Source organism: Osmerus eperlanus, chromosome 19 (genome assembly GCF_963692335.1).
Source record: "Osmerus eperlanus chromosome 19, fOsmEpe2.1, whole genome shotgun sequence".
Lineage (NCBI taxonomy): Eukaryota > Metazoa > Chordata > Actinopteri > Osmeriformes > Osmeridae > Osmerus > Osmerus eperlanus.
In genome coordinates this window covers 5,471,892-5,495,634 of record NC_085036.1, presented here as the reverse complement: position 1 = coordinate 5,495,634, position 23,743 = coordinate 5,471,892, and the positions used below count along the sequence as shown (strand labels likewise).

General features: G+C 45.0%; 2 protein-coding genes across 2 annotated transcripts; one reads left to right on the top strand and one right to left on the bottom strand.

The window, feature by feature from the left end:
* On the top strand, nucleotides 1-12,350 carry LOC134039180 (multidrug and toxin extrusion protein 1-like). Its single transcript, XM_062484886.1, has 18 exons — nucleotides 1-145; nucleotides 199-438; nucleotides 563-664; nucleotides 921-989; nucleotides 1,211-1,359; nucleotides 1,489-1,531; nucleotides 3,287-3,331; nucleotides 3,453-3,550; nucleotides 4,654-4,751; nucleotides 5,446-5,559; nucleotides 5,678-5,745; nucleotides 5,878-5,986; nucleotides 6,719-6,794; nucleotides 10,109-10,178; nucleotides 10,255-10,387; nucleotides 10,471-10,565; nucleotides 10,811-10,877; nucleotides 11,159-12,350. Exons 2-18 carry the CDS (start codon nucleotides 265-267, stop codon nucleotides 11,380-11,382), a joined length of 1,734 nt encoding a protein of 577 aa, XP_062340870.1. The 5' UTR covers nucleotides 1-145; nucleotides 199-264; the 3' UTR covers nucleotides 11,383-12,350.
* Nucleotides 12,351-12,427: 77 nt separating this feature from the next.
* slc47a1 (solute carrier family 47 member 1) lies at nucleotides 12,428-20,958 on the bottom strand. Its single transcript, XM_062484885.1, has 17 exons — nucleotides 20,670-20,958; nucleotides 19,679-19,780; nucleotides 19,480-19,548; nucleotides 19,230-19,378; nucleotides 19,080-19,122; nucleotides 18,528-18,572; nucleotides 18,310-18,407; nucleotides 17,867-17,964; nucleotides 17,574-17,687; nucleotides 17,315-17,382; nucleotides 17,094-17,202; nucleotides 14,671-14,746; nucleotides 14,497-14,566; nucleotides 14,252-14,384; nucleotides 14,019-14,113; nucleotides 13,636-13,767; nucleotides 12,428-13,470 (listed from the first exon to the last, which is right to left on the bottom strand). The coding sequence occupies exons 1-17, from the start codon at nucleotides 20,883-20,885 to the stop codon at nucleotides 13,078-13,080; spliced, it is 2,010 nt and encodes a 669-aa protein (XP_062340869.1). The 5' UTR covers nucleotides 20,886-20,958; the 3' UTR covers nucleotides 12,428-13,077.
* Between the last annotated feature and the right edge of the window lie 2,785 nt (nucleotides 20,959-23,743).

Here is a 23,743-nt window from a genome sequence, read left to right as displayed (position 1 = left end):
TTTTCTGCAGTTTACTTTTCCTCTCACTTTTCGGCCTCCCATCGCGTCATCACCGTGGGGGTCAAATGAAATAGGCGGAGTTCAGCATTGTATTGACAGACCTAACTGTTTGGGAGACCACGTGTCGTGTACACCGACGCTAACACTGAAAGTGGTTACCACATAGCTTACCTGATAGTTCCGAATGTACAAGGTTACCAGTAGCATTTACTTTAGTTCGCAGCTCCGTTTAGCGTAGCCCATATTCGGGGTCCCGGTCGCACAATGGCAGAATCAGCCATCAAATCTAACGGTACCAACAGAGTGAACCTTAACGTTGACGATAAGACAGATTCAAATGCATGCTGCGGTGGTTGTCGAAAATACACTAAAAGTTGTACTATAACGCAAAAATACAGAAATGAAACAGTCCAACTTTTACAACTTGCTGGACCTGTGGTATGTAGCCTCTTACTTATTTTTGCGCAACATATGTATTTTTTGGTGACCAGTAAATAAGGCTGCTTCTTTTACATGTGTTTTGGCTTTAATTCACCGTTCACGTTGTCCTTTCTTCTTGTAGTTTATTTCGCAGTTGATGATCTTTCTTATAAGTTTCGTCAGCACGGTGTTTTGTGGGCACATGGGCAAAACGGAGCTGGCTGGAGTTGCATTAGCAATAGCGGTGAGCTGACATTTCAATAGCCTACTCGGTTTACCTGTTGGTCAATCAATCCGGTGTCAACCGACGTTAAATGAGTCGGTAGTAGGGATTCTTTCATTGTGACTGATTTATCACGTGATGTCTTGTGGTCCCACACTAAAACGTTAAAGGTCATATCAACCGCGGTACTGTAGCCTAGATACCAATCGGAATTGTTCTGTCCACTTGCAGGCAATTCCCTTCCCATTCCCTAAAGCCATTTGTCTTGCTTCTCCAGGTGATCAATGTCACAGGCATCTCTATTGGTTCTGGCCTGGCTTCAGCCTGTGATACACTCATATCTCAGGTCAGTGATTACCCATGGGGCTGTAAGGGCACTAATTGGCTGGAAGGAATGTTTTAATAACTACTAATGACCTCCTTAGGGGAACTTGTTCGCAACAATGTAATAGTAAAAAAAATGCTAATATACAAACATAAAATAGGACACACAACTATGAAACATGCTGAGCAAATATGTAGTGTGTGTACCTGACTAAAAGTGTTTGTGTGTGTGTGGTTCTCCAGACGTTTGGGGGTGGTAACCTGAAGCGTGTGGGAGTGATTCTTCAGAGGGGGGTTCTGATCCTGATGCTGGCCTGTTTCCCCTGCTGGGCTCTGCTCATCAACACTGAACCAATTCTGCTGGCTGTCCGACAGAGCCCAGAGGTGGCCAGGTAACACACACAATCACACACACACACTATCACATCTCTCTCTCTGATCACACAGAACCTTCATTGTGTGTGTCTTGTATGTCTTTGTGTGTGTGTGTGTGTGTGTGTTGTCCAACTTTGTGCCCTCAGGCTCTCCCAACTTTACGTGAAAATCTTCATGCCCGCTCTTCCAGTGAGTTCTCTGTAGATACAGTTAGGTCCATAAATATTTGGACAGTGACACAATTTTCATCATTTTAGCTCTGTATACCACCACAATGGATTTGAAATGAAACAATCAAGATGTGCTTTAAGTGCAGACTTTCAGCTTTAATTTCAGGGTATTTACATCCAAATCAGGTGAACGGTGTAGGAATTACAATACATTTTATATGTGCCCCCCCCCCCCCTTTTTAAGGGACCAAAAGTAATTGGACAATTGGCTGCTCAGCTGTTCCATGGCCAGGTGTATGTTATTCCCTCATGGGAGTTCGTTATTTCATTGACAAGGAGCAGATAAAAGGTCTAGAGTTCATTTCAAGTATGGTATTTGTGTTTGGAATCTGTTGCTGTCAACTCTCAATATGAAGTCCAAAGAGCTGTCACCATCAGTGAAGCAAGCCATCGTTAGGCTGAAAAATCAAAACAAACCTATCAGAGAGATAGCAAAAACATTAGGTGTGGCTCAATCAACTGTTTGGTACATTCTTAAAAAGAAAGAACGCACTGGTGAGCTCAGCAACACCAAAAGACCCGGAAGACCACGGAAAACAACTGTGGTGGATGACAGAAGAATTCTTTCCCTGGTGAAGAAAAACCCCTTCACAACAGTTGGCCAGATCAAGAACACTCTCCAGGAGGTAGGCGTATCTGTGTCAAAGTCAAAAATTAAGAGAAGACTTCACCAGAGTAAATACAGAGGGTTCACCACAAGATGTAAACCATTGGTGAGTCTCAAAAACAGGAAGACCAGATTAGAGTTTGCCAAAAAACATCTAAAAGAGCCTGTACAGTTCTGGAACAACATCCTATGGACAGATGAGACCAAGATCAACTTGTACCAGAATGATGGGAAGAGAAGAGTATGGAGAAGGGAAGGAACTGCTCATGATCCAAAGCATACCACCTCATCAGTGAAGCATGGTGGAGGTAGTGTTATGGCGTGGGCATGTATGGCTGCCAATGGAACTGGTTCCCTTGTATTTATCGATGATGTGACTGCTGACAAAAGCAGTAGGATGAATTCTGAAGTGTTTCTGGCAATATTATCTGCTCAGATTCAGCCAAATGCTTCAGAACTCATAGGACGGCGCTTCACAGTGCAGATGGACAATGACCCGAAGCATACTGCGAAAGCAACCAAAGAGTTTTTTAAGGCAAAGAAGTGGAATGTTCTGCAATGGCCAAGTCAATCACCTGACCTAAATCCAATTGAGCATGCATTTCACTTGCTAAAGACAAAACTGAAGGGAAAATGCCCCAAGAACAAGCAGGAACTGAAGACAGTTGCAGTAGAGGCCTGGCAGAGCATCACCAGGGACGAAACCCAGCGTCTGGTGATGTCTATGGGTTCCAGACTTCAGGCTGTCATTGACTGCAAAGGATTTGCAACCAAGTATTAAAAGTGACAATTAGATTTATGATTATGTTAGTTTGTCCAATTATTTTTGGTCCTTTAAAAAGGGGGGGGCACATATAAAATGTGTTTTAATTCCTACACCGTTCACCTGATTTGGATGTAAATACCCTGAAATTAAAGCTGAAAGTCTGCACTTAAAGCACATCTTGATTGTTTCATTTCAAATCCATTGTGGTGGTATACAGAGCCAAAATGATGAAAATTGTGTCAATGTCCAAATATTTATGGACCTAACTGTATAACATTGAGAATTTGGAATGTTTTTGTTGTTTTAATCCATCCGCTCAAGTTGTCATATCTGTGCTGCAGGCTGCCTTCATGTACCAGCTACAAGGCAGGTACCTACAGAATCAGGTACAGTCTCCTAAGCCTTTTTGGGGGGGATATTTTAAAGCGGTGATCGTTGAACAATGTCTGTTGGTAGGGGTGGGGTCCTTTTAACAACCTTTGACAGTGCTGTTCTTTGACCTTGCAGGGTATCATTTGGCCACAGGTCATAACCGGAGCGGTGGGCAACATTCTCAACGCTCTCATCAATTACGTCTTCCTGTTCCAGCTGGACCTGGGCGTGGCGTGAGTGAGCGCACGATCGTCATCTTTAGATCAGGGAGTCAGGTGGCTGAGCGGTTAGGGAGTCGGGCTAGTAATCTGAAGGTTACCGGTTCGATTCCCCGCTGTGCCAAATGACGTTGTGTCCTTGGGCAAGGCACTTCACCCTGCTTGCCTCAGGGGGAATGTCCCTGTACTTACTGTAAGTCGCTCTGGATAAGAGCGTCTGCTAAATGACTAAATGTAAATGTAGATCACTGTGGCAAGAGTCACACACAATACTGTTAGTGTAGTACAGGCCCTGTATAACTTTGTTCCTGCCTAAACATTTTTCATGTTGGAAGTCTTGCTCCAAATCTAATCTAACACACCTGATTCTAATACTGTGCTGGCTAAAGTATATTAGTTCGAAGTCAAGCTTGGAGTGAAAACTGTCAGGATATAGAACGGTAGCTTAACAGGAACAGAGTTAGACAGCCTTGATACAGTTTATCCAGATGGCCCACTCTGTAGTGCCAGGTCAGTGTCAAGTCCCATTCTTGAAGAAATTGTCTCATCCACCTTACGTGGTTACAAAAACATTGTAGACAAAATTAATCCATAAACAGTGTAATTGGAGAAGGGAAATCTCCATACATTCCAAGTTTTATTTAATATTGTGAATGAGAAAAGTGTATCATCTAGACCCGTGTTTCTCAACTGGTGGGTCCCGACCCAAAAGTGGGTCGCAAGCTTGGTGTGGAGAGGGTCGCCGACGTGTGCTTGTCAAAAATTATAACTTTTATTTTTAGAAGTTACCAAACTTCCGATGGTAGGCTAAGTTTTCATTTTGAAAAGTGGGTAGGCTCACACCTCATAGTGTGATAGACATGTTGGAATACCGCACAAATTGTTTTGTGAAATAAATTATAATGGTTTGGAAATTAAATTATTTTGGGGTTGTGACTTAATGACCAAGGACAAATATGGGTCCTGAGGTTAGACCAGTGGACAACCACTGATATAGACTATACTGTCTACGATATGTTCTATTGCATGTAAGCTAAACTCACAGACGGTCATTTTTCACACTAAACATGAGCATTAACTGTCTCTCTGCTCCATTACCTCCTGCCTCCTGACTACAGTGGATCTGCAGCTGCAAACTCCATCTCCCAGTACTCCCTAGCGGTGCTCCTCTTTGTATACATCGTCTGTAAAGGGCTGCACAAGCCCACCTGGGATGGTGAGTTCTTTCTTAGGGAGGGGGAGGCGTTTGAGTAGGATATGAGTTTAATCGTTTTGCTTCATTCTAAAATGGCTGTTAACTATTCTATTTCTCAAACAGTTATGGGCCCTTGCTAGTTGCTGACATTGTAGCATGTACCACACATCTGAATGATCATGAGAATTTAGCAAATTCTTTTTTAGATTTATTAACAAGTCAGGAGGAGTTGGAGAAGTCATTTTGAGTGAATATCCCTTTAAGTGGTCTATTTTGAGATATTTTGGTTGAACACAGTTTGCACTCTGCTCTCGTCCCTCCTGTCCTGTCTTTCGGTTACGGTTAAGGTTAAGTTACGGCTTGCGTTGTACTTCACAGTACTGGTCAGTACATTCCTGGGGTCCAGTTACCCTACCCACTGTCCTAGTGAGTAATATTTGACTGACGATGTTTTACTGGATAATTGTGTAACACAGGTGTTGAGGAGAGCTTACCAAGGAGGAAATGACACAGCATTTCTTTTTTTCCTCAATTCACACACTAAAGTGTACCACAATGTTGGGAGCTCATGTCTAGAACTCTAGACTGTACAAATTCATGTTGAATTCAGCACAATTGGGCCTGGGCAAAACAGGTCCGGAATTCCAATAACGACCCTTGTTACCATGTCATCGTATTGTTACCACATAACACGTGTTGTGTTTCTGCGCACTAGGCTGGTCACGTGACTGTCTGCAGGAGTGGGATGCCTTCATCCTGCTGGCCATACCCAGTATGCTCATGCTCTGTCTGGAGTGGTGGACCTATGAGATCGGAGGCTTCCTAGCAGGTCAGGTTTTCCTCTTACGCCAATCACATCCATCCATGACTATCCACTGAAGTCCCTACAGGAAGCACACCTGGAAAGGAACGAGTTGAAATGCTGAATTCTTCTTCGTTTTCCTCAGGGCTGATCAGCGAGGTCGAGCTTGGGGCACAGTCGGTCGTGTACGAACTGGCCGTCATCGCGTACATGGTAAGACCCTTCAGATAGGCACACCATCTCGCCAGCAGTGGATCACGTTCGCTAATCACAACCTTGACAGTCTGTTTCGTCTTGCGTCTAATGATCTTTTAGTAACGATCTTGCCTAACCTGCCTCCCTTAGTTCCCCCTGGGCTTCTCCGTGGCTGCCAGTGTGAGAGTGGGCAATGCTCTAGGAGCCGGGGACATGGAGCAGGCTAAGCTGTCCGGCAAGGTGTCCATCATCTGTGCATGTACGAAACCAACCCCCCCCCAGCCTCACCACCCCCAAACTTCAACTCCCACCCTGGATGCTGACTAGTAGCTGTCCTGCTCCTCCCCCTATTTCCCCAAATTTCTAAAATGGACACCCTATATGTTCTGTGAATTTGGCTGAGGAGACAAGTCATAGCTGAAATTTAAAGCACTTGGTGCATGGTGCCCATAGAACCTACACAGTTGTAGAGCTGGTTAATATGTACATTTTAAACTTAAACTTACTCATTCACCAGATGCTTTTATCCAAAGCGACAAACAGTCAGTATACTAAGTACAGCAAATATTCTTGGAAGAGAGGTGCACAGTCGGTATTTTGCAGTATTGGTTAGTGCCAAGGAGTAGTCTGTAATTTTGTCTGACACGTGCAACAATAGCGATCAACTGCAATATAGCATTATTCTGATGATAGGACAGTGCAACAAAATATCAAGTGCAACATTGTTTGTAGGTGCACTGTGTTAACAAGACAATAATTCAACATCAAACATTGAAAAAGATCAGTCATGGTCAAATACAACTAGTAATAAGAAATATGCAGTTAAGTGTAGTTTAAGGTGACTTTGAGTCGAGTGATAAGTTGTTAGCCCAGGTGGAGTTTGAAGAGGTTCAACCTCAACTCTGCCAAACTATCGTATACCGGTAATAATGTTAATGTTCTTTCCTAACTATACCTGAATGACTGAAATTGTTTCCTCTACCCTATCAAGTTATCGTTTCCCTCTTTGTGGGAGCCATTCTTGGAGGGATGAAAGATGTGATAGCATACGTCTTCACCACAGACCTGTGAGTACAGTTTCAGCAGCTGGATCACCACTGTAAGAGGGAAATAACTCATCAACTTGCTAGCTCTTGGACATTGAGTCCTGCTTGCATAATAGACATGAATCCATCATGAATTAACCAGCCTGGATCAGACACTGGACCATGACCTCTGTGACCAGTGGGGTGTACCCACACACATACACACACACCTCTAGTCCATCCTCTAGTCCAGGGGTGTACATTTACAATTCAAACTGGTCCATTGACTAACATTTTCTCCCCCAAAAGGCCCAAACCATTACCAAAAATCCGGGTGCTGGTGTTTCTGATTGAATGGGAGGTTGTATTTAACTCTGTATTACTTGAGACAGCTATTAACTCTGCAGAAAAATTCCCTCCGTATGCCTGCGCCTCGTACATAAATTTTATATAACGGGACAAGTTATCCCTTCTCAGCGTGAGAAATACAAGGTGTGGCATGTGAGATGTGAACTGGTTGAAATGCATGAGTCTCACGGTGAATGCATGACACTTGAGAGCCCTGTGTCTAACGTGTGGTATGATTTGGGGCGTAATTCTTGTATATGTAGGCCCTATAGCTAATAAACAAAGTACTGACACTCGCTGCGGGAAGGATAAAGGCATATTTGTCTGTCCACTTCTCTTTTTTCTGTATCAACACTTTCGCTGTGATTGTCTGAGTTTCGTGAAGTGATTTAAACTAGAGAGGGTACAATTTCTGGGGAAATTGTAGGGTGTGCTTGCTTGCGTCGGTTGCACAGGGGTCCGTTTTTTTATGACATTTTTACAACTGATATTTCTGTATATTTTATCAAAAAATGCATAGGGCCTACTTATTATTTATAAAGATTACATAGATTTAAAAGCATCTTTTTTTTGCTGCTCATTTACAACTCAAAATACGAGTTAAGTGTAGAATGAAATATGATGTCTTCTCATTTCCCCTGCAAGAGGCAGCCTCATAGCTGAATCAACGAATACATTTGGCAGACCGGTGTAAAAATTGACCTAATCTCTATGACTTAAACGTCCTTTTAAGTTTTCCCTTCTCATGATATTTTCAGGCATTTAGCCTACTCATATTGCATTCATTCATGAATAAAGAACCCCCTTTGAAGATTATTCTACGACGTTACCGGCAGTAGAAGATGGAATCGCGATTCAAACATTACCATCTGCTAACTGAAAAAATGCCCTCAAAAACGTAAATAAGCTTGACATTTATTTAGTGGAAAATCGCTCATTCATAAAAAGCTCACTGGTAGCGATCATTGTCAGTAACAACGCAAAATGCGATATAGCCCTGTGTGGAGAAGCTGCCCCGGTAAATTCTACTACGGTACAGTACTAGACTACTGTGTTTGTCTTGGTAGCGATTGCGTTGGTTGAATTCCATTTAACGTTCCGTTGTAAGGTTTAGGCTGAAATTAATTATTTTCATGAACAGATTGACAAAGTTTAGGCTGTGGCAATGAAGTTCAGGTTAGTGGTCAGAGACTTTTGATTTAAGTAAGGGGAGTGCCGAACATGTTCTGTCGCCGTTTGATTTCCTAAACAGCTGTGTACTGTAGATGTTTTTGTAGTGTGTCTCGCGTAGGCTACAGCGTTGCAGTAAGCAACACTGGTTTGAAACCACAGGTAATGGTAATTTCACCAACAAATCGTTTACTAATGTCAGAATAAATCCTACAACGAAAATATATATGTGAGGAATGTTTATTTTAACGATTGAAAACAGATAACGCTACATCATAGACTACTGTAGTATGTGTTGCCTGGGCAACACAGGCTAATGTCATGATGCTAATACGTCAGTGAAATAGTAGACTACTGTTTCCGAAAGTAGATGTACTTCCTTAATAATATCAGCTTATACTGTACATTACACATCACAATTGTGTGTCATATCACAAAGTAATAAATAGTTATCACCCTGGCCTCTTTGCTTGTGGCGTTTCTGCAGCTGCCTTCCAGTAAAGCTATAGTTATCCTAGCTATCTCCCAAGTTAACAGATGCGAAACGAATGTTCTTCCAAAGGTAGTCACGCGTGTTTTCGTGACGTTAGTGACGTAGTGACGTTAGTAACGTCAGTGACTGTGGCTAGCAAATTAGCCACCGTTAGCTTCACTTTTCGCCACAAAAACGTAATTTCCACTTAAACCATACAACGGAACGTAAATTCCAATAGAAGCAACTCAATCGCTACCAAGACGAAACTTTTGACACCTACGTTGTCTATGTAGGCCAAATATTGACTGAGTTTTAGGGGGGCAAAAAGAAATAATAATAATAATAATAATATATATGTGACAGAACAAAGGTTGTGCTCTCGCCGAAGGCTTGAGCACACCCAATAACGCACGTGATTGGAAACACATCGTAGTATGGAGCGCTGTCTGGGACGGTGAGCCAGCGCAGAATGTGTTCATTGTAAATAACGTCTGCTTCATCAGTATTTAATTGAACAACTATTTTTGAGAAATGTGTCGTGGTCCAGACAGAACCTTCACTCGGTCCGGACACGGACCGAGGTCCCCCAATTGTGCACCCCTGCTCTAGTCCAACACACAATTATTGATCATGTTAATAATGATCAATAATTGCTTAATTTTGAAAAGATTGCTCTTTCCCTACTACTCCTGCTATCACTATAACCAAAATGTGTTTTCAATGGACTAGCCTCAGTGTTTCCTCTAGGATTTGTTTTTGCAGTGGGGGCAGGTCTGTCATTGATAGGCTAAGCATTCTGTAGCAAATAATAACAATAAACCCACTATTTATTAATTAAAACTACTTCAGCATAATAATGCACCTAAAATACAGACGTGAGCAAGGGCAGCAATCGCTATCGAATCAACAGACATGTGCAATTTAGCTAGCAGAGAAGAATACAAACAACGAAAATCACCAGTTAACTTAATTTAAATTTGCAAGAACTATAGACTAATACAATAACAGGCTTAAATGAACTGACAACATCAGTTATACGACTTACAGTTCTCAAGGACGCACACACGCAATCTCAACTGCAGTGTGAAGCGCGTGTCCGTGCAATTCTCCGACATGCACTCTAACAATCACTGCTGATAGAAGGCCTAAAATTTTGTACAGACCGATTTCTGATACCGTGGCGGCAGAAATTTAGCCGTGGCGGGTTAAATCAATATAGAGGAAACACTGAGCCTGGATGGATCTCCTCCACCAGCCATCATGTATGGAACCTGATCAATATGCTGTCCTTAGGTGTAAGATTCTGTCTATCATATGAATCTATAATATTATTTATGTACTCTTTCTTTTTGTTTTCTTCCAGAGAAATTGTTAACAGGGTTGCCGACATCATGTTGCTGTACGCCTTCTTTCATCTCGGCGATGCCTTAGCGGTGAGGAATGTGTGTGCATGCATGTGTGTTGTTGTTCTTTTTTTACTGGTGTTAATCTGTGTTCTTGTGTCTGTAGGGTGTCACAGGCGGCATTGTGAGGGGAGCAGGGAAGCAGAGTATTGGGGCCTTGTGCAACTTGGTGGGCTACTACTTCATAGGCCTTCCCATTGGGGTGTCCCTGATGTTTGCCAACAGAATGGGCATCTTAGGTGAGCAAAACTCTTCAGAGAGTTGTTAGGTGTTGGGCGGAGTTTTTTTCCCTTTACCATGTCTCTTTTTCTGCCTCTTGTAGGCTTGTGGTCGGGCCTGTTCGTTTGTGTGATCATGCAGAGCACGTTCTTCCTTATACTCATATGGAAACTCGACTGGAAGAAGGCCACTAATGAGGTAGGCCCCACGGCTAATTGTCCATCTGATAGCATCAGCTTAGCAAACTAAATTGACATCAACTACATAATTCAAGACCTAGGGCCTAAGTGTTGGACAACACACTGGATGTTAAACTATCACTTGAAGCATACAAATGTTGACAATATTAGCAGTGGAGAAACTGACTAAGTTCAATGGGTGCTTGGTAATCAGCTCCCACTAGTAGTTTTCTTAACTGTTCTTTTGTGTGTGTCTGTGTCTAGGCTTTGGTGAGGGCAGGAGTTGATGTGTCCGAGAAGAAAGAAGATTCATTTGCTACGGAAAAGAAAGGTGAAATTCATGTGTTCCAAAGTTCCAGCATTAGAGTTCTGGCAACGCTACTTTTAATGCAGTTTAGAACTATTTGTACAGTCGAAGTATCTCCTGAAAGATTGTTACAGACGGGAACCCATTTCAACGTCATAAAGTAACCACAAAGACAAAGTTCATACCTCAAACCCCACAAACCTGGAAATGATTGTTTTTAGAAGATCTGTGCTGTCAAACTGTGCTGTCATTTGTTCATTGCAAAGTTCTCCTTTTTCACAACCCCCCCACCCTCCCCTCTCCAGTCTCATCCAGTTCTCTCCACCCCGGCCCAGGCGACCCGGTCTCAGTTGAGGAGAACGCGGAGGACTTGGTCTCCGAGTGGGGGGAGAAGGTCGTCACAAACGTGGGGGTGGTGCTATCGGTCAGGCAGCTGGTTCTACGGCGCGGCCTGGCCGTGTTTCTCATGCTCCTCATCCTCGCCGCTGGGATCACCGTCAGCGAGGTGCTCACCAGGCTTCTCGGCTGACCCCTGAGGCTCCCCATCGCTAACCCCCACCCACCAAACATCCCCACCTCACCCCTGATTCTCCGGTACCTGGCTCTGCCCAAACTGGTTCTGGCTGGACTTCACAAGGTCCGCCAACTAGGATCGTCAGCCTTATCATTATTATCATCATAATCACCACAAAAGAATAGTCGTAAGATACGTCCAGATTGCTTGACACCACCCTGTGTGGCTTAATAGTCAGTTATTGGCAAAGATTAATGTATTTATTTTTAATTAGATGATTATCTCTATACACTGATGTACTGTAGTTCAAACCAAAGATCTCAATGCACTTTGGCTATGTATAATCATACATTATCTTTATCTTCTGTAATTATCTACACACAATCATGGACTGGAGCTCAAACTAAAGATGTCAAGTGCAGTTCTGACATGTATAATCGTGCAAACTCTGGACACTGATCACTCATTGTTATCAGTGAGATAAGATGCTAACAATGTAACTGTAAAACTTGTGGATTTGGGGTGTATCCCAGGCCCTGTTGTCAGATCTGCCATCTCAGCACTGCCAAAATGAATAATAATAATAATATTATGGTAATAAAAAGAATCATATTGTAAATGAATCACCACAAACGCTGGCATTGCCGAATCATGTCTTTTAAGATGTTTTGTGCCAAACCACAATTTTAGCCTGATGAGATGTCATAGCTAAGAAGGTGTCATAGCTTTTTTCTCATTGCTGTGAAGTAAAATTACTGAGAAGGGAAATAGAAAATGGATAGATGTTTCAGTGTTCATCATATCCTTCCACTGAATTTGTCTGGCTGTGGACCAGTGCAAACAATGAAGCACCCTATTATCCCTGGTTTCCTACACACTAAAGCCACTTTAGAGAGGGACGAATGTGAAACGAATATAGACGTGGAGCTGGTTCTCTGATGTGAGAAATGTATTCATTTAATAAACACAATTGTTGAATTCAGTACATGTGCGCGTATGTGGCAACATCATCATCATTATTAAGGCCTGGATTAAACTGTGAACACAAGCATTGATGTTCAATATGAGCAGTGTTCCTTCTACGTAGACTGTCACTGTCTGTTGAACTTCTTACTTACTTTATAAACCTTGCCTATTGAACATGCAAATAAACACTTAGGTCAAAATGAATATATAAAAAATTATTGATTCATACTGTACCATTGGACTTCATAATCTAGGTCAGTTTAGGAAAATCTCTTATTTTTCACATTTGAGGTTGGAGTAAGTCAGCCCTCGCCTTTTTGTGAGTACACCTAAAAGTAGTGCTATACCTAGAGCTGTGCACTCAGTATTACAAAGTACAAATTCATATTTGACATGTCGAGTTTGTAAAATACAAAACTCATTCTTGCATGAGACATTTACAGTTCATTAGATCAATGTTTTGTTTCAAGCTAAACTTAGTTTGTGATAAAGAATCATGATGGAGGAGAAAGAAACAAGAATGTTCGGAAGCGTGAACCAGACTGATACTGTACTCCCGCCCCAAGACAGCAGCAGGGAAAATGTAATGCAACAGTGAGTAACCAATCACAAATGAGTAATATGGGAGTTTAAATGAGAAGGCAACTCTGCAGTCTTCCAAAGTCTGTTGTTCCTCCACCAGTTCCTCCACTAGTCTTGTCTCCACCTATCCCTCCCCCCACTCCCCGGTTGCAGTGCGGTACCTCAGAGGGTTAGGTGGGGCAAGGTCAGGTCGAGCCAGGGGGCTGGTGTCGGGGTGGAGGAGTAGTTGGCCCAGTCCAGTAAGGTCAGGTTACTCCGGCTCTGTATGGAAGGCTTGGGAGGGGGGCAAGCCAGGTGGACAGCGACCCCTGTGGCCAGGATAACCAGCAACACCAGCAGGGTGAGGCCTCTCCGCAGCACCAGCTGAGACATGGACAGCTCCGTTTCAGTCTGGCTTTCAGGGGCCACGCCCCCTCCCTCGGCCTCGCCAGCGCATACCCCTGGCCCTTTGCTGATGCCTCCGGCCCTCAGTCCCTGCTTCTCCCCTGTACCCTGTTCCTGGGTGCTGACTGGGGTGTGCCCAGCTGCTTTGAGAGCCTCATTATCTGACTGGATCTGCAAGGAGAGACACAAACAACAATCCAGCAAGAGCTAGCCTTTAGTGTGGTATGAACACCACCACGGTTTTGTCCACCACTATCAAACATAAACACGTAATTGTAAAATACACACACACAAACACATTCTCACTCTCACGCAACTCTCGATGTACACATTTACCATGTCAGAGTTGAAAGTGGGCCGTGGATATTCGGACCCCTCTGGAATCAATGTGTCAATCACAGGATGTCCAATAGGAGCCTTTGACGGCACAATTGTGACAGGCCTACCCTTTCCAGCTCGCACTTGGGCCTGCAGAGATATCATGTAACTCATGATTAAATCAGGGCTGTCTTAAGTACCAGAGCCCCCGCTCCACCCCACCAAACGCACAATGACTGTGTCATGCGTTTTACCCAAAGTGTACTGTCCTGTTCTGGAGTTCTGTCACGATTAATATTTGATTTCTGCACGGTTAAACATTCTTGTATGACTAGGTGAGAGTGTGACAGGATTGCGTGCACTTGGCAGTGAGCATCTTCACTACCCACTCTGTACTGTACCTCCTCTGTGACTTTTTGCCAGTTGAGTTTGAAGATGAGGATGATGAAAAACGTCATCTGGATCACAATGCAGATGGACAATCCTCCCCAAAACCCTGAGAGGGGGAAAAAAACATGGAGACAGAGAAGGAGAGGGAGAGAGAGAAATATATACTCCATTCTACTCAAACCCAAGAAAGAGAGACCGAGGGAGAGAACAGAGAAGATGGAGGGATGGCACAGGGGATCCTCACCGATTATCCTGAGCTTGGCAGCAAACATCAGGGCAGTCCCCACAGGTAGGCCTATACAGTAGTACGTCACCAGGTTCGTTAAGGCAGCTATCTTCTGTTTCCCAGCCCCCACCAGGATCCCTGTGCACACACACTGACAAACACACCAAGTAAGACGCCGAGTTGCTTTTTCAGTCTCAGATACAGACTATCCTGCCAGTCAAAACAAGGTCCCAGCTCAAATGTTTCCTCTCAAGGCAGCTCACCACGATAGCATCAAAGAATTGTGTGAACGTGTAGAGGGTGAGGTTTTTGGACACCAACTCCACAATGTTCCTGCAGAGTACACGGCAAGAAGACAACAAATTAAGAGGTGTTTTTTTGTTACCAACGGGATTCAGAATTACACGCTGGTCTATCACAGTGATGGTGTTACTCACTGATCGGAGGTAAAGATGCAGCCCAGCACTGACTTGGAGCCAAAGATCCCCACCCCCTGGAACAGGGCCAGCAAACCTGCAGTAGAAACATGCTACTATGTTAGTGTATGTGATTGTATGCTGTTTAAATGCTGCATGAATGTGTTTGTCTCATGTGTATCTACTTGTATACGTTGTGTGTGTGTGATGTATTGTGACAACCCCGAAGAGTCAAGGGGCTGAGATGCACACACTTTTGGAGAATTGTTGGCAGAAAGCAGTTTTAATCTCTTGCCATCACTTTAATTGACAAAGGTGACGAAGGAAAAATTATATCTATAAAAACAACAGAAGTCTTCTTCTTTTGAAGATTGAAGTATTTTTTCTTTGAAGCTTCTCTTCGGTGAACCCAGCTCCAATTGTGCTGCTTGTCGGGAAAGCATCTGAATATACCATCCATGAATGCCTGTGAGGTGGATTGTGTTGCTTTCCGTAGTGTCTTGTAGAATAGGGTTGTTCTACTAGAGTCTACTTCTTCTTCATGTTCTTAAACTCTCTGGGGATGTCTCACTTCCCCATACCAAGAAGAACTCCCAATATGACCCCGCAGCAGGTGTCCCGTCTGGACAGTGCATGCACGTTGGCATGTTCCCTGCCAGGCTGATGTTTCACCTGAAAGTTAAAGGCTATGACCCTTGGAAAATCTTATACCCAGGGTAAGGGGTGTCCTCTATCCCCAGCTTGTACCTATGGGTGTCTGGGACATGGGTACCGGTACAATCCATCTGGTCTTGGAAAAGCCATCTTTGGCCCTGGATGTGAGGGACACCTGCCAGTACCCGTTTGACAGATTTGAAGATTGCTCCAATGAGCAGTGGTGCCAATGCGGTACCAGGCCGGCATGAATTGAGAAGTGTCTCTGGGGGAATGGATACCTTGACTTGCCTGGTTGGGTATGTCTTCGTGTCCCTATGGATGCAGAATACTGTAATGCTGGGGCGTCTGTCTCCCAAAGCCAGTTCAGGGAGGACGAAGGTGATGACGCGCCCAAAATCCATGAGAGCGTGGCTGTAATGGCGACCCACTTGGATGACCAGATGAAGGTTGGAAGGGGCTTTATGAGCCCAGAACGTGGTGAGCAGGCAGTGTCCTGAAGGTCAACCTTCCCCTTTTCTTGCGGGGAGCATATGGACGTCCTGGACGAGGGAGGTGGGGGGGGGCATCGTCTGGCGAGAGGACCCTTTTGTCCGCAATTGAAGCACCTCCAATCATCAGGTGGCTTGGGGTTTGGGGTCGACAGAGGCAGTGACGCAGCCCTGGAAGCCCGGCCCCAGAAGGGTCGGTCTGTGGGTCCCTCCTGACGACATCAGCTGGGTACAGGTTTAGCCATCATCTCTTTAATTACTCCCCTCAAGAATCCTGATTAGCCCCTCAACAGAGGTGGTGTGATTCTGGGCAGCCTGACGCTTGGAAGAGGCTAAATGGATGCTTCGGTCCTATACAATGTAGTTGAGGGCTGTTGGTCCCTCTTCCGACATCTGCCAGCTCCAAGTCAGGCAGACAAGCTGAGTAATTTGACTGCGGACTTGTCCGCGAGGGTCGAACTCCCAGGCGTGTAACCGTTGCCCTTGAACTGGCAGGCTGTTTCCATACTGGGTGAGGATGGCGGTTTTCGCGGCTGCCTCAGCTGTTCCTTGCTGTGCTCCCCCAGTCAGGAAGGGTGCGAGGACATGGCCTTGCTCGGGGTTTGTCTTCGTCAGAAGCATTGCGGGCACAGTTCTCAGGTCAGGTCAGGAAAGTTGGGTTGTCAGCCGTGTGATCGCCACCACTCCCTGGGCCTGTTGGGCCTGAGCCGGGAGCAACATAGTTTGTGTGTCAGGTAGTGGTTTCATAGTGCCCACATTTTTCACCAATTGTGACAACCACAGATAGTCTTGGGGCTGAGACGCACACAAGGAGAATTTGAGGCATAAAGCAGTGGTAAGCCCTTGATGAAAAAAACAGAAGTCTTCTTCCTTTGATGAGCCACACTGAAAGTGGAATAGTTGCTTGTTTATGTTTGTAGGGCATGGAGCAGAATGTGTTACATTAATGATTACATGTGGACTCACCATCTTGTTGATTCGCATCGTTCGCTTCTTTGAGCCTTGTTGGCTTGTTTTTTTTAGATCACTGTGCAGATTATCTGACCAGCTCCAGCAGTGCTGCTCTTGCGAGAAAGCAAGTAAATGGAGCATCTGAATACATCGTCCATGATCTGGCCGTGAGTCTGCTTGAGTTGCTTTCCATAGTACAACACGTTCTTCATGTGCTTAAGACTCTCCGGGGATGTCACAGTATGTGAACTTGTTTGCATGGGGGTGTATGTGTGTGTATTATGTGTCTACTTGTATGTAGTATGTGTGTAGTGTGTTCATATGCATTTGCATGTGTTAGCGTCTGACCTGACAGAGCCAACGCCACCTTGCATGTGATGATGGCGCTGGATGTGTCCCCCGCACCCAGGGCGTTTCCCACTCGCACGCAGGTGGCCGCGTGGACGCCCAAAGGGAACTGTTCGGAACAAAAGACCTCTGTTAGCGCTGAGCCACAGCAGGTACTGTGTGGGAGAAAAGCAGGGGGGGGCAGCAAGATAGGGAAAAATAGAGGCAGGTCATTGTCTCACCATGTAGGTGAGAGCTGCCAGCTCCATGAAGACGTGCTGGGCAGCGAGATCCACCTCCCCTAATATCCCTGCAGAGGGAAACAGGAGATGGGGATGGGGGGCGGGAGGAGCGAGGTGGAAGGTGATGGAGACAAAAAGCAGGAAAGAGAAGCCAGGCGTGGTGAGGGTTCATTGTTTCAAGGTGTATGGTGAAAAATAAACAAGTAATTGCTTGCAGACACACACATAAACACACACACAAACACACACAGATACTAACCGGCAAGGAAACTTCCAATCTCCCAGACCCACCATTCAAAGCAGACCATAAGTGTGCTGGGAATAGCCAGCTGCATGTAGGAGCCCCATTCCTGCAAACTGTCAGTGGACCAGCCTATGGGGACACCCAGAGTTAAACACACACATGTAAAAAGTTGCATCCTTTGATTTAAAAGCATCACGATACTCACAACTCATCTGTAGAGGGAGACAAAGTTCTATTTCACCAGTACACTGTATGGGTAGATTGAAAGGGTGTTTGGTTAGAATGGTATGTGTGTGTGTGTGTCTCACCTCCCCATGTGTTCCTGTGCAGCCCTCTCCAGCAGATGTAGGCATACAGTAGAAGACAGATGTAGATCTGAGACAAGCTATTGGCTATGGCTGAGCCCCTACAAAAAAGTAAAGTGTGAGTACACTGTAACAATGCCATATTCCCAGGTTCTTTCTTATTTATATAATAGTATCATTCTACATTTGTGAATTGTAAATACATGTTTTTTCCCCTGTTAAACCATTCAGTGTCAATATTCCCAGTACTATGGTAATACAGATAGAGTGCTATGGTACTACAGATACACTACTACGTTACAGTTACAGTAATATGGTTCTTCAGTTACAGTAAGATAGTACTACTATGGTATTACAATTACAGTACTATGGTACTACAGTTTCAGTATTGTGGTATGACAGTTTCAGTATGGACAGATGAAATAGGAGCAGGAGAGCACACCTACAGGACTCCCATCTCCAGGTTGAATATCAAGACGTAGTTGACGCCCACGTTGATGACGTTGGCTATGGCCGCTGTGTACATCTGGGGCAGGATGATCCCCTGGAACACAACCAGACACACAACAAACATCAGGCACCTTCACAGAGCAACCGAGAACCACCCATCCGTTTCACGTGACAGAACATGCCACACACAGGCAGGTTATGTGCGAATAGATACCTGGCTCTGGAGGTAGGATGACTGGAGCTGGTGAAGGAACATAGCCTGGGACACAAAGAGACAGTGGAGGGGGGGGGGGTTGTGAGCACATTAGTCAGGACTGGAGGGCAAGGCAGGACTCACTGACTGTGCATCTACCCTAAGGGGTCCTCTATACAGAAAGAAATAACAGTCAGACTCTTGACTCCCTCATCTGCATGTTTTAGATGTTACCCTGCTCCAACACACCTGATTCAAATGAATGGGTCATTATCAGGCTTCTGCTGAGCTTGATAACAACCCATTCATTTGAATCAGGTGTGTTAGAGCAGGGAAACATCTAAAACATGCAGGGAAGGCGGGCCTCCCAGGACCAGAGTTGTGAAACACTGCCGTAGACAGAATTCAGACTATATTCAGAAATAACATGCAGGCGCGATTGTCAAGATCCAGACTGAATATTCAGGGTTTCAGGCAAAACATTGACAAGTCAGACAGAATACTGATACTATGGACAAAACCCATACATGGGTTTTGTCCATGAGGACACCGTTTTGAGGAGTCTTTACTCACCGGAACGGCAGGTAGGAACGCCGTCACATAGAGATGGGCTACCCTAAGACAAAGAGACAATTGTAGTTGTTGTTACTGCTGTTGCTGTTATTACTGTTGTCATTGTTGCAGTTGTTTTTGCTTTTGTTGTTGGAGCTGGGGTGCCCCTACCTGGCCACCTCCTCCTCCTGTTTTAGGAGCAGCAGGAGGTTGTTCGTGTTGATGAGCAGAGCCCAGCATGGCAGACAGAAGAGCAGCAGAATCAGAACCCCCCTCTGGAGGATCACCCCCACGCGCTTCAGGTTCTTGCTGCCGAAGGTCTAACAACACACACACACAAGCTATAGACTACAACTACAACACACACCACGTGTACAATTGAAATACTTGCACGGATGGACACACGTGCGTGACCACACACCTGAGAGATCAACGTGTCACAAGCCAAGGACAGGCCATAACCGGTCGCTGTCGTGGTAACACCGATGATCTGAAAGAAGACAAACCCAAAACAGCCCCAAATTGTCAGTTCAAGCCGACAGTAAAGAACAGTGGGCCTGGATTGATCATCTCTATTCAGAGCGGGAGCATCACTGCACATAATTGGGAGTGGTACGTACCGTGGAGGCCAGAGCATAGCCGGCAAGCTCTGCGTTGCCGAGGTGACCACAGAATATGGTGATGACAAACGGCAAGAGGAGGTTTAAGATCCGAGACACCAGCTATGGGGACAGACAGGAAGGAAGGAAGGAAGGAAGGAAGGAAGGAAGGAAGGCAGGCAGGCAGGCAGGAAGGAAGGAAGACAGACAGGAAGACAGACAGACAGGAAGACAGACAGGAAGACAGACAGGAAGGCAGACAGGAAGGCAGACAGGAAGGCAGACAGGAAGACAGACAGGAAGACATACAGGAAGACAGACAGGAAGGCAGACAGACAGACAGGCAGACAGACACATGGGAAGGCAGGCAGACAGACATATAGGTAGACAGACACAGAAAGGGAGACAAACGAACAGACTCACGTCAACACACAGGTACAAAGACAAAGGCTCAAATGACAACACGTTTAACTTCTTCATCATGAACTCACAGCCTTCGGACTCACCCCCGCCACTTCTATTGTGACCAACTCGACTGGAGGAATGTAAATGATAACAGAGATACATCTGTGAAAACGAACCACTCTATCCTGGCCCTGTCACATTACACTCTACCGCATGTGCACACTGAGCATTCAGCATAGCATGCAGTGTAGCTCTCTGGTATTCTTAATCTGAAAGGTCTGTAAAACATTGGGACAGAGGTAAGGCTTCCACATTTACTGTACAATGACAGTACTAGCAGTTGCTTTGCTCATCACCTTGATTGACTCTGCTTGCTTACCCTGCACAGACTCTCTCTTCCTCTCGCCCCCCCCCCATCCAGTGCTGTTCCCTTCCATCACTCTACATTTGGCTCTGACTCAGCTCTTTCTCTCTGTCTCTCTTTCTCTTTTGTTGTCTCTCTGATAATCTCCCTCTCTCCTTCCTCTACATTTTTCCCTCACTGTCTCTCCGTCTCTCCCTCCAGCACCCCCCCCCCCTTCTCCCCCCCCCCCCCTGCTCCCCTCACCAGTGGGCCTGTGAGTCTCAGGACATGGTAGAGCTCCTCTCTGTAGGCCAGGGGGATCCAGCGTCTCAAACACGCGCAGCAGAAAAGTTTGGAGCTCACAGCCGCCACCTCTCCGTCCTCTCCTTCAGCTCCGGCCGACCTGCCAACCGCCCCCACGGCAACTTGCCCGGCACCCAGCAACGGGCCCGTGGGCTCCGAGACCCCCGACTTTTCCATTCAGCAGAGAGAGAGAGAGAGAGAGAGAGAAAAAGACAGAGAGAGAGAGAGGGAGAGGGGACAGAGGGAGAGAGAGAGAAAGACGGATTATGCCCTAGCATGGGACAACCAGTTCATAGAGGCAGGCTTAGGGAAAACAAGGAAAACACACCTCCTGTGAATTAATGATTAAAGAGCTTACAAACTCCCAGAGGAGGGAGTTGGCGACAGGGCGAATAAAGGAGAGGGAGAAAAGAAAAGAGAAGGAGAGAGGGAGTTTGTAGGGGGGCAACCAGGCTCTGTATTTGTCACTTTAAGGGACAGAGCAGGGCTGACCAGTGCTGAGAGAGGCCAAGCAGGCGTCTCTCTCTTTTTGTATTCAGCACATTACGTTGTTTGTTGAACAAGTGTTCCTCTGTGTGTGTGCGTGGATGTGTGTGCGCTACGTTTGTGTGTGTGTATATTTATTAAAGTGACTTGCTGTTTCACTGTAATCTGATGAGGAATGCTTGTGAATACACACACAAACTCGGAACAGTGTGAGGATAGTTAATAACTGACTAGAAACATTGCAGACTTACAGTATGTGTGTTTATAAGTGTGTTTAAGTGTATTTGTGTCGCTGCTGTGTGTTTGTGTATATGTGCCTTGTGTGTGTGTGTGTGTGTGCGTGTGTGTTAAATATTCAGGGCCTACCCTTCACCCCAGTGCACTTTGACCTTTGGGCTCACAAAGGCCATAATTTTGGAGACACTTGCACAACCTGCATGTTTCTATCATATCAAGTCTAGAATGAATGAATGAAGAATGCCTGACAAAACCAGACACACACACAAACACAAATGCACACACAAACACAACCAGATATCAACAGATAACCTGTTCCATAAAGGCCGCTCAAAAAAGCTGTGATTGAAGTCCCAAACCTAACTTGAATTAACCTAACAAGTCAGTCGGGGCTAAAGCGGTTCCATTAAGGCCAATTCTAGTTCACGCAATCCGATTAATTCGAGTCAGATAGTCAAGATAATTGCGGGTGCATTATATTCTTATGCAGCCCGAGAGATTGAACATGGATCATATAGATTCACCATTGCAAAACACAATGTTCATGGCCATGTGTCTTCTCACCAAAATAACTTTCTTTTTAAACCCCTTATGAGGACAGCTCCCTCATCCACCACTTCACCAAAATAAAATGACATGTCATGATTGACCTAAACAATAGGCTACGTAGGTTGGGTCCTTTTTTATAGACCTTTACTTCATTGGTTACCACAACCATACAGTGCATCTGTAAAGTATTCACAGCACTTCCCTTTTTCCACGTTATGTTACAGGCCTATTTCAAAATGGATTACATTTCCTCTAAATTCTACACACAATACCCCATAATGATACTGTCCTTTTTTATTTTGCAAATCTATAAAAAAAACATAAGTACATAAGTATTCACAGCTTATTCACAGCTTAAACACACAATATTGAGCTCAGCTGCATCCTGTTTCCACTGATCATCCTTGAGATGTTTCTACAACTTGATTGGAGTCCACCTGTAGTAAATTCAGATGATTGGACATGATTTGGAAAGGCACACACAAGAAATTGTCTCTAGACCTCTGAGACAGGATTGTATTGAGGCACAGATCTGGGAAAGGGTACAGAAAGAATTCTGCAGCATTGAAGGTCGCAATAAACACAGTGGCCTCCATCCTCTGTAAATGGAAGAAATTTTTCCGCCCGGCCAAACTGAGCGATCGGCGGAGAAGGGCCTTAGTCAGGGAGGTGACCAAGAACCCGATGGTCACTCTGACAGACCTCCAGTGTTGCTCTGTGAAGAGAGGATAACCTTCCAGAAGGACAACCATCTCTGCAGCACTCCACCAATCAGGCCTGCATGGTAGAGAGAAGCCAGACAGAAGCCACTCCTCAGTAAAAGGCACATGACAGCCCACCTGGAGTTTGCCAAAAGGCACATGAATGACTCAGACCATGAGAAACAAAATTCTCTGGTCTGATGAAACAAAGATTGAACTATTTGGCCTGAATGCCAAGCGTCATGTCTGAAGGAAACCAGGCACCTCTCATCACCTGGCCAATACCATCGCTACAGTGAAGCATGGTGGTGGCAGCATCATGCTGTGGGGATGTTTTTCAGCGGCAGGAACTGGGAGACTAGTCAGGATCGAAGGAAAGCAGCAATGTACAGAGACATCCTTGATGAAAACCTGCTCCAGAGCGCTTTGGGGCAAAGGTTAATCCTCCAACAGGACAATTACCCTAAGCACACAGCCAAGATGACAAAGTAGTGGCTTCAGGTCAACTCTGAATGTCCTTGATTGGCCCAGCTCTGGCCCAGACTTGATCCTGATTGAACATGTCTGGAGAGCACTCTGAAAATGGCTGTGCACCGACGATCCCCATCCAACCTGATGGAGCTTGAGAGGTCCTGCAAAGAATGGGAGAAACTGCCCAAAAATAGGTGTGCCAAGCTTGTAGCATCATACTCAAAGACTTGAAGCTGTAATTGATGCCAAAGGTGCTTCAACAAAGTATTGAGCAAAGGCTGTGAATACTTTGACATGTTATATTTTCCTTCTTAAATTTTTGCAAATCTATAAAAGATTGAACAACTTTTTTCACTTCGTCATTATGAGGTATTGTGTGTAGAAGTTTTTGAGGGAAAAAAATAATTTAATCCATTTTGGAATAAGGCTGTAACGGAAACAAAATTTGGAAAAAGTGAAGCATTGTGAATAATTTCTGGATGCACTGTATGCCCACTAATGACACAAGGCAGGATAGTGGACCCAAGTGCGGACAGGATGCCGGGGACTTTGCAGTAGGCTGATTTATTTTCACCAAAGCGATATGGTCGT